The sequence below is a fragment of the Piliocolobus tephrosceles genome, chromosome 7, assembly GCF_002776525.5.
Source record: "Piliocolobus tephrosceles isolate RC106 chromosome 7, ASM277652v3, whole genome shotgun sequence".
NCBI lineage: Eukaryota > Metazoa > Chordata > Mammalia > Primates > Cercopithecidae > Piliocolobus > Piliocolobus tephrosceles.
The window spans coordinates 102,969,585-102,984,259 of record NC_045440.1 but is presented as its reverse complement, the minus strand read 5'-3'; the positions used below and the strand labels follow the sequence as shown (position 1 = coordinate 102,984,259).

At 43.7% G+C, this 14,675-nt stretch overlaps 1 protein-coding gene across 1 annotated transcript in view; it reads left to right on the top strand.

Moving 5' to 3' along the window:
- The window catches only part of LOC113224949 (vacuolar protein sorting-associated protein 13B-like), a 753,925-nt gene that overhangs the window by 722,059 nt on the left and 17,191 nt on the right, over nucleotides 1-14,675 (top strand). Inside the window, exons 44-46 of the mRNA XM_026454950.2 lie at nucleotides 3,388-3,506; nucleotides 7,565-8,370; nucleotides 13,404-13,580. Coding sequence (XP_026310735.2) covers nucleotides 3,388-3,506; nucleotides 7,565-8,370; nucleotides 13,404-13,580 — 1,102 coding nt within the window. The remainder of the gene's footprint in view (nucleotides 1-3,387; nucleotides 3,507-7,564; nucleotides 8,371-13,403; nucleotides 13,581-14,675) is intronic.

Here is a 14,675-nt window from a genome sequence, read left to right as displayed (position 1 = left end):
GGAAGTGGCCAAGTGACTTTTCTGCAGGATGAGCCTGAGATTAGTCATGCATTTGCATTCACTTGGAGAGTTGGCTGAGGTATGGGTTCAGCTGGGAAGTCTGGGTGTTGGTCTCACCATGTTGTCTGTCCTCCTTATGGAGGCTAGCCCAGGGTGGCAAGTGGGAAAACCCCAATAAGCAAGCTGTATCAAGCTTCTTACTTGCTGATGTCATGTTAGCTGAAGAAAGTCACATAGCCACGCCCAATGTCAGTATGGGAAGGTACTACACAAGGGCATGGATACTGGGATATACAAATTCATTGTGCAACAGTCTTCCACAGCTATCTAGAGCAGAAGTCAACAAATATTTTTTTAAGGTCTGGATTGTAAATATTTTAGGTTTTGCAGGCCTTATGTTTTCCCATCTTCTCATTAGGATGGAGAGATATGTAAGTAAATGAGCATGTTCCAATAAAGCCTTATTCACAATAGCAGGCAGTGGACCAGATTTGGCCCACCACTGAGCTGTGGAACATAAAGCCTTTATTTATTCTCTAGAAGGAATACATGTCAATTCTGCCTTTAGCCCATTGGCCAAAACTAGTCACAAGACCGTATCTAACTGCAGGGGTGATGGGGAGTATAATCCTGCTCTATTCCCAGAAGGAGAGAAGAGCTAGACATGGGTGGACACTGGAAGTCAATACAGCAGAAGCCACATTGAGAAGATGTATGTTCAGATCATCAGCCTTATCTTTATTGAGTACCCGGCACTGGTTGTAAGTACTGAAGAAAACACACAAAACCAGTGCCCTCACGGAGCTTACACAGAGTCCATGATGGTGAATACACTGAGAGGGAGAAGCATTTTATACACCTCTGCTCTGGAATTGTTAGCTGTCATCTCATTGTTTGTGTACTTGGCTTTTTCACCAGTTGGGCTGTGAGCAACGCAAGGGTAGGACTGCATCTTCTCTGTGCCTGATGCAGTGACTAATTCTTTGTAGGCACTCTTTAAGTGCTTGTCAAGTAATTGATTGTTCAAACCATTAGACCAAGATAAGGATTTACTTTGGATTGTGGGGAACCTGGATATAGATGCCTAATTCCTGTATCACTCAGGTACCTAACTCTCGAACCCCTAGAGCTGCCATTATACAAAAGGCTACAAGGTGTGAGTTGTTTCTCTAAATGTGAAAAGACAAGGATAGACTAAAGTCTGTGTCTCTTCCACTCATAGCAGTGAGTGAAAGGGACAACAAGCAAAAATTTCCCTCGAGAGTCTAGGTTTTTGGCCAGAAGTAACGTGAAAGTTCAGGTTAATTTGCTTGCCTTCAGAAGGCCCTTGGGGTGTTTAACAGAAACCATCACCTTACCTTAGGTTTATTATTCTAGAAAGTGTAAGTATCCTCATTTCATAATGCCTGAAGATCATTTCGAGACAGAGCAGAACAGTAAATATTTCTCTATTCGCATCCCCTCCCTCTCTCCTCTAAGGGGTCCTGAAGTTGTGTTTGGTGACTTAGGAAAAGGAATATGAGATGGGAGCACGGGACTTAAAAAGGTTTCTACTGAGTGGATAATTTCATATCATTCAACCTAGTAAAGAAAAGCAATTGATTTACCTTATGTATCATACCAAGGGATGGGGTTTATAAATAGGAATATTTCTTAAAGAATATCTCTTTTGTTTTAGTTTCATGAGCCGAGCCATTTTTAAGCCATTAATTATGTTTTAGTCTCAAACTTTTATTGTAAGTTTAATTTTTACCTTGGAACAAATAGGGCAAATTTGGAATACAAGTCTTTTGAAAAAGATATTTTTGCAAAACAGTCCATTTGGGAAACGTGTTCATAGAGAATACAGATAGAAAAAATGGACTCCATTTCTGCTGTCAAGAGGTTTACAATCTAATAATGGGGTCAGGCACATAAACAAGTAGCTGTAGTACAGACAATGATATTTTTGGTCAAATAGAAATATGGTTAAAATTGTTTTAGAATGTAGAAGTAGGTGTCAATCCAGAAGGGAATAGAAAAATTAAAGATGGCTTTATGGAATAAGCTATCCTTTAAGCTGTATGCACAAAGACATACAGGCTTTTGAAAGGACTTGTATGGGGAAAAGTATATTCTAGGCATAGTGAGTAGTGAGTGGCAGACAAGGGCTTCAGCTGAAGCAGAGGCTGTAGAATGAAAAAGAAGACAGCAGTGGAAGAACCAGGCAGAGCTGGAGGGGCTGGGCTGCAGCAAGGAACAGAGGCAGAAGGCAGAGGTGACATCCAGGTAACCTACACGCTGAAGATGGTCAGAAATTCTGAATTTCTGAAGTCCATGAGAAAGCCATTGCATGAGAAAGAAGGCCAGCGACCTTGAAGTTGCTTCCAAATGTGACTCTGTGGCTTTCTCCTGTGGTTCTGTGTACACTCTGGTGCTTCTTCATGTGATCAAAATTAGAATATATTCATTGTTGGTCAAGCAAGAGCCTACCTTTGTTCCGTCATCCAGGAATTTTCAGTCTGTCTGCTTTTATTTGCTGCCCTAATAATAACAAAGAGCCCAGACTTGGACTGAATTGATACTGCAAATCATCAGAACCAGCCTTCCCAAGCATAAGGAGTTTTTTGCCCCTACCCTCAGGTAATCCTGGCTGTGAACATGATGTTCTTGGAGTTGTTTTTTAAATGGCCTTGTTCTGTTTTCAAATATTTACCCATTTAAGCAACTCGCTATTTGATACTGAAAGGGTATTTGTTCTGCTGTCTGGCAGAGCGAATGTTCTGGATCCTGAGGTAGAGCTTTTTTCTAGGTCTTAGTCCATCTTTCCACGTTAGAAAAATTAATTTTTTATTCTGAACAAATTAACTTATATCTACCATTCTTGTTACAAGTTATGCAAAAGACCCTGGAGGGATTGTGATATGTTTTTAGGTGAGTTTTGAGGTATGTTTTTGTGTCCCTAGTCCAGAAGGACATCCCCATAGTAGTAAGTTAACACCCAAGAGCCTGAAAGTTGTTTGCACATTGCACTTCAAGTCCCGAGTTTTAGGGTTTTTTTCCACAGCGATTCATATGCACACATATAGCGGGCCCCATGTCTGGACTCCAGCCCACACAGAGTTATCTGCCAATTCCAAAGCAGCAGAGAATGAAGACACTCATGCCCCATCATCCATCATTTTTTTCTATGAACCTTACAGCCGAAGATTGAAAAATCTGGTTTTGATCTTTTGGGTTTTTTTTTTTCATTTCAAGTCAACTGAATAGCCCATACACATGGATATAAAGAAATATAACCAGGAATTGTTTGTGGTATTGAATCAGAACTGGAGACATCTGAAGTCAAGCCACTTCAGTAGTGTTTCTTATTTCTTTTTAATCAGATTTTGAATATTCTTTCTGCAGGTTGTGTTCCTGACTGGCTTTGGCTATGTGTATGTGGACACTGTACATCAGTGTGGCACAGTCTTCATCACTGTGGCCCCGGAAGGAAAAGCAGGACCTATTTTAACTAACAGCAATAGGTAGGTTTAATTATTTTCCCAGTAACAACATAGTAAGTGTTCCTGTTATAAAGTTGTAAACTTACTATTATCTTTGTCATCTCTACATATGTATTAAAGCTTTTTGTTAATTATCGCATAATCCATAAAAAATATGGTTATTAGCAATAAATCATACCTTCAATAGGTAGCAATAAACCATCTTTCCTAGATACCACTTCCACTCCTTCTGTGGTAGGTTTAACAAACTGATTTACAAACTATGCATCTTGGAATCATACCACTATTATTAGCATGAAATGCACATTAATACCTCTGTATCTGCATGACAGTGTAGTAATTAATAATAAAACTTAGCAATTAGAGCTATATCAAATATAAATACGCCTCTTAGAGTCATATTTTCCACCCCCCTCTTTGACCTGAATGTTGCCATCAGGTTTTAAAAACTTGAAATAGACAAAGAGTTAATATCCTTAATTTAAAAGAATTCACATAATTCAATAGGAATAAAGATAGCCTTACAGAAACAAAAATAGAGGCAATAGGCATAAACAGAAAATTCTAAGAAGAAGAAATATAAGTAATCAAAGAAATGCTAATTTATCAAATTAACAATGATGTCGTATCATATCCAGTCCTGGTGAAAGTGTAAATTGGTACTATTTCCTGGAAAGCACTTTAGTAATAACATGTTAAGAGCTTTAAAATTCTTTTGGCTTAGAAATTCCACTTTTAAGTGTGTTAAGAGTTTAAGAGTTAAGGAAGTAGAGACGTGGGCAAAGATATACACAGAGAGATGTACACAGTGAGAGATATCACACAGTTACAATGGCAAAATATTCAAAGTAAAAATGCCCATCCATAGGGAAATAGATGTACTATAATTGTACTATAAATGTTACAACTGCAAAAAGTAGATCTCAAAGAATTTGAATGGAATAGAAAATGCATGTTATATAATCTAAAATAAAACAAGTAGAATATAATATTGCATATATATGATCCTAGTTACGTGTTATCTATACATACATACACACATAAGTACATATGTATACATACTCACACAGAAAACATTCCTAGAAATAAGACTGAAAAGAAAACAATCAAAATTGGTAACAGATATGGGGTTAATGAATTATTTAATATTTAATTATTATTTGATTTCTGTATTTTGATTTCTTATAGCATTTATTTTATGATCAGAAAAAATAATTTAATATTAAAATATAAATACCACCAACTTCCATACATTTGTTTAAATATTTCTTTTAAAAAGTTCATTGCAACCGGGTGTGGTGGCTCACACCTGTAATCCCAGCACTTTGGGAGGCCGAGGTGGGCAGATCACCTGAGGTCAGGAGTTTGAGACCACCATGAGATGGCCAACATGGTGAAACCCTGTCTGTACTAAAAGTACAAAAATTAGCCAGCCTTGGTGGTAGGTGCCTGTAATCCCAGCTATTCAAGAGGCTGAGGCAGGAGAATCACTTGAACCCGGGAGGCGGAGGTTGCAGTGAGCCAAGATCACGCCACTGTACTCCGGCCTGGGCGACAAGAGCGAAACTCCATCTCGGGGGGATGGATAAAAAGTTTATTGCTTCTCATATATGGTTAAGAACTCATTAATTTGGATTCTGCTAATTTGAATTTATAATATTTCAAACAATGTTGGATAGGATGTTTTCTTTGCCCAAAAGTGTTCATAAAAAATTAATAGCATAATAAAATTGGAGATGAACTTTTAACTAGTATAGTACAAAATTTCAGGTTTATTCAACACTTTCAGAAACATTTTATTTAGGGCATAAATGTTAATGACAATAGAAGCAACCTTTCATGAGAAAAGTACAGGTATTTCTTGGAACTTCCTTAATTCATTCAACAAATGTTTTTCAAGGGCTTACTGGATGCCTACCACAGGATGAGGATACATCCATAAATAAAAAGGCCCAATCCTTGCCCTGGAGAGGATCACTTTCTCCTCATAGGCATGGAATTGGGCAGGGTGGCAGGGGGTGTAGAGAGTAAACATAAAAAGAAAGGAAATGTTATGGTGCAGTAGAAGGTCAGCATTCTACAGGGATGAAAACAGAGCTCAGTAAGAGGTGCTGGGAGTGCCGGGGCCAAGGGATTGGGAGAATGTAGTTTTAAACAAATTGGTGTTGGTAAGCTGCATTGAGAAGCTGGTATTTAGGCGGAGACTAGAAAGCAGTAAGGGGTTAGTAATATGACTATCTGAAGGAAGAGCTTCCCAGGCAGAGGGCACAGCCAGTTCAAAAGCCTCCAACAACGTGCCTGGCATTGAGGAGGAACAGGGAAGAGGCTGTCATGGGCCCAGTGGAGGGGGTGGAAGTGGAAGTAGCAGTGCATAAGGTCCAGGAGGTAAGAGCTAGAAGGACGGAGACCTCATGGGCCATTGAAGGGCTTAGCTTTAATTATAAGCGAAATGAGGAACTCATTGGAGCATTTTGAACATAGAAGTGACACACTGTGACTTAAATTTCTAGAAGATCATTGGCCGCTTTGTTAAAGTAAACTATAGAGAAACAAGGGCACAGGCAAGCAGGGAGACTAGTTAGGAGATGATTACGGTTGCTCATATTAGAGACACTGATGGCTTAGACTACAGTGGTGTCAGTGGAACTGTCAGAAACAGTCAGATTCTGGATCTACTTCTAAGGAAAAGTCAATGAGATTTTCCTAATACATTGAATGGCTAAAAATAGAGGCATCAAGGATGACACCCAAATTTTTGGTCTGAGCAACTGGTAGGATATGGTTGCCATTAACTAAGATGAGAGAGACTATCTCCAAGTTCAGGAGGAAAGATCAAGAGATTGGTTATAGACATGATAAGCTGAGATGTCATTTAGACATCTAAATGACCGTGTGGATAGGTAGTTAGATACACAAGATTGGAGTTCAGCGGGGAGCTCCAAGCTAAGTGTATACTTTGGAAGTCATCAACATATAGATGGTATTTTAGGTCATGAGACTGGATGAGATCCCCAAGGAAGTCAGTGAAGATGGGGGTGAGAAGAGGACCAAGGGCTGAGCCTTAGGCACTTTAAGAGGTCAGGGAGAGCAGGAAGATCTCCATAGGTAACTGAGGACGAGTGGTCAGAGAGGTAGAAGAGCTGAGAGAAGAGAGGAAAGAAAGTATTTCCAGGAGGAGGGAGTTGTCAGCTTGTTAGTATGTCAAGTAAGCAAAAACCTGAAAGTCCATCATTTGATTTAGCCAAATGGAAGTCACTGATGACCTTGACAGGAGTTGTTTTATTAGGCTGGGGATGGGGGCACAAAAGGCTGCTTGGAGCAAGCCTTAGAGAGCAGGGAAGGAGAGGAGTTGGAGACAATGTGTATAGAACACACTTCAGAGTTTCTATATAGAGAGGATCAGAAAAATGAGTGGTAGCTAAGGGAGAGTGGAGTCATGAGGGATTTTTTGAGCTGAGAGATGACAGCATGTTTACAAGCTGCTAGTAATGAAGAAAAAGATGATGGAGGAAAGGGGTGTGAGTTGCTGGAGGGATGTCTTTGAGTAGGTGAGAGCAGAGTGATTTAGTGCACTTTGGAGGGGTTCACCTGAGACAGAAGCAAGGGTGGTTCCACCCCAGAAATGGAGATGGAGAAGACCTGAGCATGGACTCAGGTATGGTTGGTGGGCAGTTGTGGCAGGAATTCCTGCTAACTTTTCTTCTGCTCACATGACCTTTTCAATTTAGGGAGTCTCAGTTACTTTATTCTCTCTTTCTGTCTTGTGATCATCATGATAGAGAATTAATACACAAAGACCAGAGGGATTTTGGAGTAAAAATCTGGTGTTGATAAGGGAAACATACAGAAACATGACAAGAGCTTATAATAGTCCCATTGGGAACATTTCCCAATACTGTTGGAGTGTGACAGGCTCCGTCCAGACACAATGTCCTGAAAGTTGAGTTCTTATTTGTTTCTTATGAGAGTCTGATATCCCATCAGGAGGTATTTAATAGGGTACTGTCATTAAGAAAGAAAGCAGAGAGAAAGAAAAGGTGAGTGGGGGAGACTAATGTTCTTGTCCCTTTCTCCTCTAGAGCCCAGGAGAAGATTGTTACATTCAAAATGTTTATCACTCAGTTGAGTCTGGCAGTGTTTGATGACCTCACCCACCACAAAGCATCACCTGAGCTTCTGAGACTCACACTGGACAATGTTTTTCTCTGCATGGCCCCGGGAGCTGGTCCCCTCCCTGGGGAAGAGCCTGCGGCTGCGTTGTTTGAACTTTACTGTGTGGAGATCTGCTGTGGGGACCTGCAGCTAGACAACCAGCTTTATAACAAGTCCAATTTCCACTTTGCTGTCTTAGTCTGCCAGGGAGAAAAAGCAGAACCCATTCAGTGTTCTAAAATGCAGAGTCTCCTCATATCTAACAAAGAGCTGGAAGAATACAAGGAAAACTGTTTTATCAAACTTTGCATCACCTTAAATGAAGGCAAGAGTATCCTCTGTGATATTAACGAGTTCAGCTTTGAATTAAAACCTGCTCGGTTGTATGTGGAAGACACATTTGTATACTACATCAAGACTTTGTTTGACACTTACCTTCCTAACAGCAGGTTGGCTGGTCACTCCACGCACCTCTCTGGGGGTAAACAGATGTTGCCCGTGCAGGTCACACAGCACGCCAGGGCCTTGGTGAATCCTGTGAAGTTACGGAAACTGGTGATCCAGCCAGTGAATTTGCTCGTCAGCATCCACGCTTCCCTCAAGCTGTACATAGCCTCAGACCACACTCCTCTCTCCTTCTCGGTGTTTGAAAGAGGACCCATCTTCACCACTGCGAGGCAGCTTGTGCACGCCCTGGCAATGCACTATGCCGCCGGGGCCCTTTTCAGAGCAGGTAAGAACACAAGCTGAGGGTCTGTGATGAGCTAGAGCCTGGGCAGAAATGACACGCTTGGGGGTAGCACCTCATTTCAAGACCTAAAGAAGCAGTTGGCGAGAGGTAACACACCTGAGCTTTACAGTCACACACAACTGGATCTAAATCTAGAGCCTGCCACTGTTAGCTGTAAGACTTTGGGCAAGTTATTGAACCTTCTTCCTGAGTCTCCATTTCCTCATCGATAAAATGGCTTTGAAGATTTCTGAGAGGATCAGACGAAAGTATGTGAGGTATCCAGCATTTTGCTTGCCACTTAATTAACATTCAAGCAGTAGTAGCTGTTCTGTAAGTTAGAATTTTAGTTCAGTTTAGCAAACACTTTTCTTTAGCACCTTGCAGGCACAGAGCCCTTTCTTAGCAGCCTAGAGCAACCAGGAAAACTAGCCCGGGTCTTCAGTCCCTGGGCCTAAAAGAAGTCCAGTTCTTGTTTATTAGTTTTCTTCATTGCTATTCATGAATAGCAGTAGGTGAGAAATTCAGAGGATTTGTGTGCTCGTAAGATGCACATTGAGCCCTCTCTCTATCCAGTGCTGTACTGCCTGTCTAGACAGCTGGCAAAGGGAAGGCTGTGAGTGTGTCAGCCTCTCCATAGACCTGAGCTCAAAGAGAAGGAATGGCCCTTCCACTCTCTGGGGCCAGGCAAGTGGCCTCTTGCTGAGGGCTGCTGTTTCTCAGGGACTCAGTGGGAAAGGTAAGGATTCCTTCAGTCTGGCTGGAAAAGTCTGCAGGGGCTGGCTTGAACATGCATACAAAATTTTGTAGAGGGACTCCTGTGTCCTAGAGACTGGTGGGTAGCGGGCACAGTGGCTCATACCTGTAATCCCAGCACTTTGGGAGGCTGAGGTGGGAGGATCACTTGAGCACGGGAGTTCAAGACCAGCTTGGCCAACTGGTGAAACCTCGTCTCTACCAAAAATTAAAGTTAAAAAATTACCCAGGTGTGGTGTCGTACACCTGTAGTCCCAGCTACTATGGAGGCTGAGGTGGGAAGATTGCTCGAGCCCAGGACTTTGAGGCTACAGTGAGCTATGATCACATCACTGCACTCTAGCCTGGGTGACAGAGCAGGACCTTGTCCCAAAAAATAAAGATTGAGTGGTGGGAACCATGTGGTCTCAGGGTACATTATGGTAATCAGCATCACAGTGTGTGTTCCTGAGCCAAGTTCACTCTAAAGCAGTTTTAGTTTGATCATTGGGCTCCCAGAAATTCAAGCAAAGAACAGCATCCAGAGTTAGCCTTGTCAGCCCTTTCCAATAAAAAACATGGAAATCTTACTTTCTGAAAGTAACAGAGGAGAAGAGGAGAGAGCCTTTGTTGTATCCTCTTTGTAAAGCTGTACTTTGTGAATGCATTCCCATATCAGATTAAGATTGTAGCAGTAAACGACCTGTGTTATTGCCATATTGGTCAGATTACATTTTCTCCATAATGAAATTCATAGACTTACCAGGGTTATCTAGACTCTTTTATAAAAGATAACAACAAGATCAGGGAGAGGGTCCTGCCACACCTGTTGTCTTGACAGCTTGCACAACAATGAAGAAAACATTTCCCTCTTGCTAAAAACGTATTTAAAAATAAGCAGTTCACATTTCAAATTTAACAGATGGATGTATTTATAAACAATTCCAGAAACTTTCCCTTCAGGTAGTTTTTGCTTTTTCACATAAGAAGCAGGCACGTAGGTAACTGAGCTCCAATCTGAGGCCTGGCAGGGATGAAGGCTCCCATTCAGTCTCTGCGCGACACAGCAGTGCAGTAAGCAGCAGGGAAACTCTACTTGTGGCACCAAGTAACGGGCCGTGCAGCCCGTGTGCTAAAAACGAGCTCTTTGTTTTGGTTTATATTTTTAATGAGCTTTCGCAAGAACATTCTATTTGAATTTTATATAATTCACCTAAAAATCCTCTAAGCTGCCATTCCAATCTCACTGTATACCAACATAAGGGATTCTAACATAGAGGGTCAAGTTTTCAGAGCCTGTTGGAAAGTCTGTTACTAAAAATCTAGGGACAATCTGAAGATCATCTGGAAGAAAGCAGTGATTGCAGGAGTAGGAAATGGGAAGATGCTGGAGGCTCCAGACTCCCAGGTTATCCTTGTCGAGGGAAGGGAGAGAGCTGGCTGCAGGTGGGCAAGTTGCCCACCCACATCTCACTTGGGTCAGAGTGCCCCTGCCTGTCATGGAAAACACCCTTACCTCATTTCTAGGGAAGTTGTGGTATCAACTTGAAGAGATTTTAAAAATAAACAGGCCAGGCTCAGTGGCTCATGCCTGTAATCCCAGCACTTTGGGAGGCTGAGGTGGGCGAATTGCCTGTGCTCAGGAGTTCGAGACCAGCTTGGGCAACACGGTGAAACCCCGTCTCTACTAAAATACAAAAAATTAGCCGGGTGTGGGGGCGTGCACCTGTAGTCCCAGCTACTTAGGAGGCTGAGGCAGGTGAACTGCTTGAACCTGGGTGGTGGAGGTTGCAGTGAGCCAAGATCGCACCACTGCACTCCAACCTGGGCAACAGAGCGAGACTCCATTTCCAAAAACATAAAAAATATTTAAAAATTAAACAACTAAAAAAGGTAGGGGTAGGAGAGGCAGAATGAAAATAAATAGTAATTGGAAATCAGTAACTGACCCTGTCTGAAGAAATGCATGTGGTCTTTATCCTAAGGCCCCTCTCTAACCCAAAGGTTTAGTTTGATAGGAGCCAGGCAGACTCCCTTCTTCAACACAATTTCCAAATGACCGAGCAAAAGATAGATTTGCTATTGGAGGACAATAAAGGAGTACCTTTGGATCTGTCTGCCCTTTTCTGTCCAGCTCAGATGCCACTGAGATGTAGCTCTGGCCTACACATAGCCCTTCTATCAGGCAGTGGCTTCAGGCTTCAAGGATTCCAACCCCACCACAGGGGAGGACCTGCCACTGGCGGGAGGAGGAGGCCGAGGCAGATTCCCACTCCCTCTCTGCACCCGTGGCACCAAACTGAACAGGCCTGTCATGGGGGACACTGCTTGGCCATAGCTACTCTCTTTTCTTCTATACATGGACTCGTTGGAGAGATGGGGAATTAAGATGTTTCTAGACCAACCTTCTGCCGTTAGGTACACCCTTACAGCCATTCAGGGCTAAAGGGAATCTGCTGTTTCTTTACCTCCAGAGAAGGCCCTCCATGGAGGAATATTCCACAGCCTCCTCAGCTCCCTTGCCTACTCTTTGCAGCCTGAGCTCACAGAAGGAAGAGGTGGGTGGGCTTCGGAATTAGGAAAACCTGGGTTGGAAACCCAGCCCACAGGTGGATCATCCAGGGGACTGTGAGCAGTTGGCTTAGTCTCCAAGCCTCAGTCTCCCCCTTTTCCTGCCTGTGAGGCCATGGAAGCAGTACCACCATGTTGCATTCACCTCTGCCTCCTGTGCCTGGTCCATTCCCTGACCCAGGCAGCAGCTCAGTCACCAGCTAACCTGCACTGATTTGAAGGGAGAGAATACTTTTCTTGCAGTTACTGTGAGAATTAAATGTGTTGAATCTCTGGCATCCATAGGGCCTCTCATTTGTAATCTTTATCTTCCAGAAATTATTCCCTCCTTTGCCCTAAGCCCTAGTGTTACCCGAACGTTCCAGAGAAGGGAGGAGGGCTCAAAATTTAAGAACGTCTCTCTCTTCATGGGCTGGGCATGGGATTCTTTGGGACCTTGGCTGTTGTACCCTCACCTTCCCGATCCCCTCAGATCACTGAGCTGAGGATCTCTGTCACAGGACTGCCCTCCTCTTCAGAGCCTGCTGGTAAAGGAGGGGTGGCTCCTACCCAGTCCTGTCCCCACAGCCTTCCCACCGCCAGGCTCTGAGCACCAGGCTGGGGAGGTTGGTGACTTCCCAGAGAAAGCTGTCTTTTCAGACTCCTCTCCTGGCCCTCACTTGCCCCTCCAATTTTGGGGGCCTATATCCCCAAATCCCCACCCCAGGGAGCCAAGGTAAGGGCAGCGCCTGCGGGACTCCACACACAGCCACGTTCCCATGGAGCAGCAGCGGCTGCGTGGCAGGCCAGCCCAAGCTTCAGGAGGAAAGCAGATCCAAAGCTGCCCTCCTGGGACATGCACAGGTGAACACTCCCCTCTCACTAACCTCATCAGAATGTCCCTGTCACAGAGTTCAAGACCAGCCTGGCCTACATGGTGAATCCCCATCTCTACTAAAACTACAAAAAATAAATAAATAAAGCCAGGCGTGGTGGCATGTGCCTGTAATCCCAGCTACTTGGGAGGCTGAGGCAGGAGAATCGCTTGAACCCAGGAGTCAGAGGTTGCAGTAAGCCGAGACCACACCACTGCACTCCAGCCTGGGCGAAAGAGTGAGACTCGATCTCAAAAAAAAAAAGCACAGTCCTTGTTGCCAGGGTTTACATAACCGGAGCTGGGATTGAAGGGTCCAAGACGTTTGTCTGGCTCTAGCTCTGCTCCAAAGGGAAGCACTCAACTCAGTAGGATTGGGAAAGATCAAAAACAACCCCTCCATTCTTGTCAGAAGTTTGCATCCCCTTTGCGACACACCATTGAGCATCTGGCCACCCCCGACCAGGCATCTCCTCCTATCCTGGTGCCTCCTCTGTCCCGGGGAGGCCTTAGAGAGAACCTCCCGCCTGCAAACACCTGCAGCCCAAGAAGGAGCCCTTCCTCAGGTGGTGGCAGAGTGCGTCCCCAGCACATGGAGCCCTGTTAGCAGGAATATGGGAGGCTCGGGCAAGGCAGTTATATTAAAGCCATTTGTGGGGCCATCAGGGGATCACTTTGATTTATAAAGTATGAAAGCTTGCCATTTATGAATTCACAGGGAATGACTTATTTCCCTTATTTTCTTCCAAAGAAATGGATTACTTTCCCAATTCTAGTGTGAAAAAATGAATTGCAGGGGAAATGGGTCACTGTTTCACAAATGTTGAAAGTTCTGCATTTGTGGTTTCAATCACCCCTTCCCTCTGGTCCATTGCAGGCTGGGTAGTTGGGTCTCTGGAGATTCTTGGCAGCCCTGCAAGCCTGGTGAGAAGCATCGGGAACGGCGTCGCCGACTTCTTCAGGCTTCCGTACGAGGGGCTGACCCGGGGCCCCGGAGCCTTCGTGAGTGGCGTCTCCAGAGGGACCACATCGTTTGTAAAGCACATCTCCAAAGGTAGCGGTTTCCGTTCCTTGCAGTAATGCCTTTACTCCTTCCCTGTTTGTTTGTTTGTTTGTTTTTAAGAATGTGCATTCAGACTGCCTCTAGCTTTGGCCTGTTAGCTTGCAGTGAGAGTTTGGATTTATAACAAAGCTCATATATAATGTCTTATGTTTTGAACAGATCAGTACTTGCCTGTGGTGTGTGAAAATGTTTCAGAAACTTCAGAATTTTAAGCCTCCCATTGGGAAAACAAGGATTGGCTCAACTGTTATTCCATGTGATAAACACAGAAATATTAAAGGTGTTCAGGATTTCTGCTAAACATCAGAAACCCTACACTGTGTTGCCTCCATATTTTTTTAAATGTAGATACAGTTGTCATAACTTTCTGAAGGATATGGATGCATTCTGACATGGAAGCAGATTTCGGGGTAACAGCCAACTTTTCTCTAGCACGCCACGTAAACAGTGCCATCTTGCGGCCCAGACAGGTCATCGGGCATGGAGGCCAAAGTGCTTCCCACAAGGACAGTGTTTTAGTTTTATCTGTGTGTTTATTTGCTTGATGTTATTTTGGTCAGCTTGGCAGAGACTTGGGGAACTAACAAGGGCCATCTGAGTCCCCTTTTCTTCTCAGTGGGAGGCAAGGAAAAACAGGGCAAAGGGCTTCTTCCCGTAAAAGGCATCTGACCATAGGCCATAGGACAGGTTGTGGAAGTCTCTGAAAGGCACAAAAGACTTGATCTTGAAATAGGAGAATCCGTGATCCATAGAGGGGGTGAGGGACTATGGGTGGGAGGGCTGGCAAGAGAACAGCCAGAGTCATAAAAACAAATTCCACGGACAATGAAAAGGACACTCCCCCAGACCTCAAATCATCTGGGAGGCCTGGGGGCTGAGCTGCAGAAATCCACCCCAGGAGTCACTGGCAGACTGCTCATTCTTGACACTGGAATCTCTGTGGTTCTGTTGTTTTTATGTTAAAATAAGACAACCAACACCTGCTAAATTGAACCTCAGCGGTATTTTCAGCCTACTGACTCACTGAATGTTTTTTACACTTGTTCTCTTCTTCTCTTAGCAAAATCTGTTTGGTTTGTTGGCATC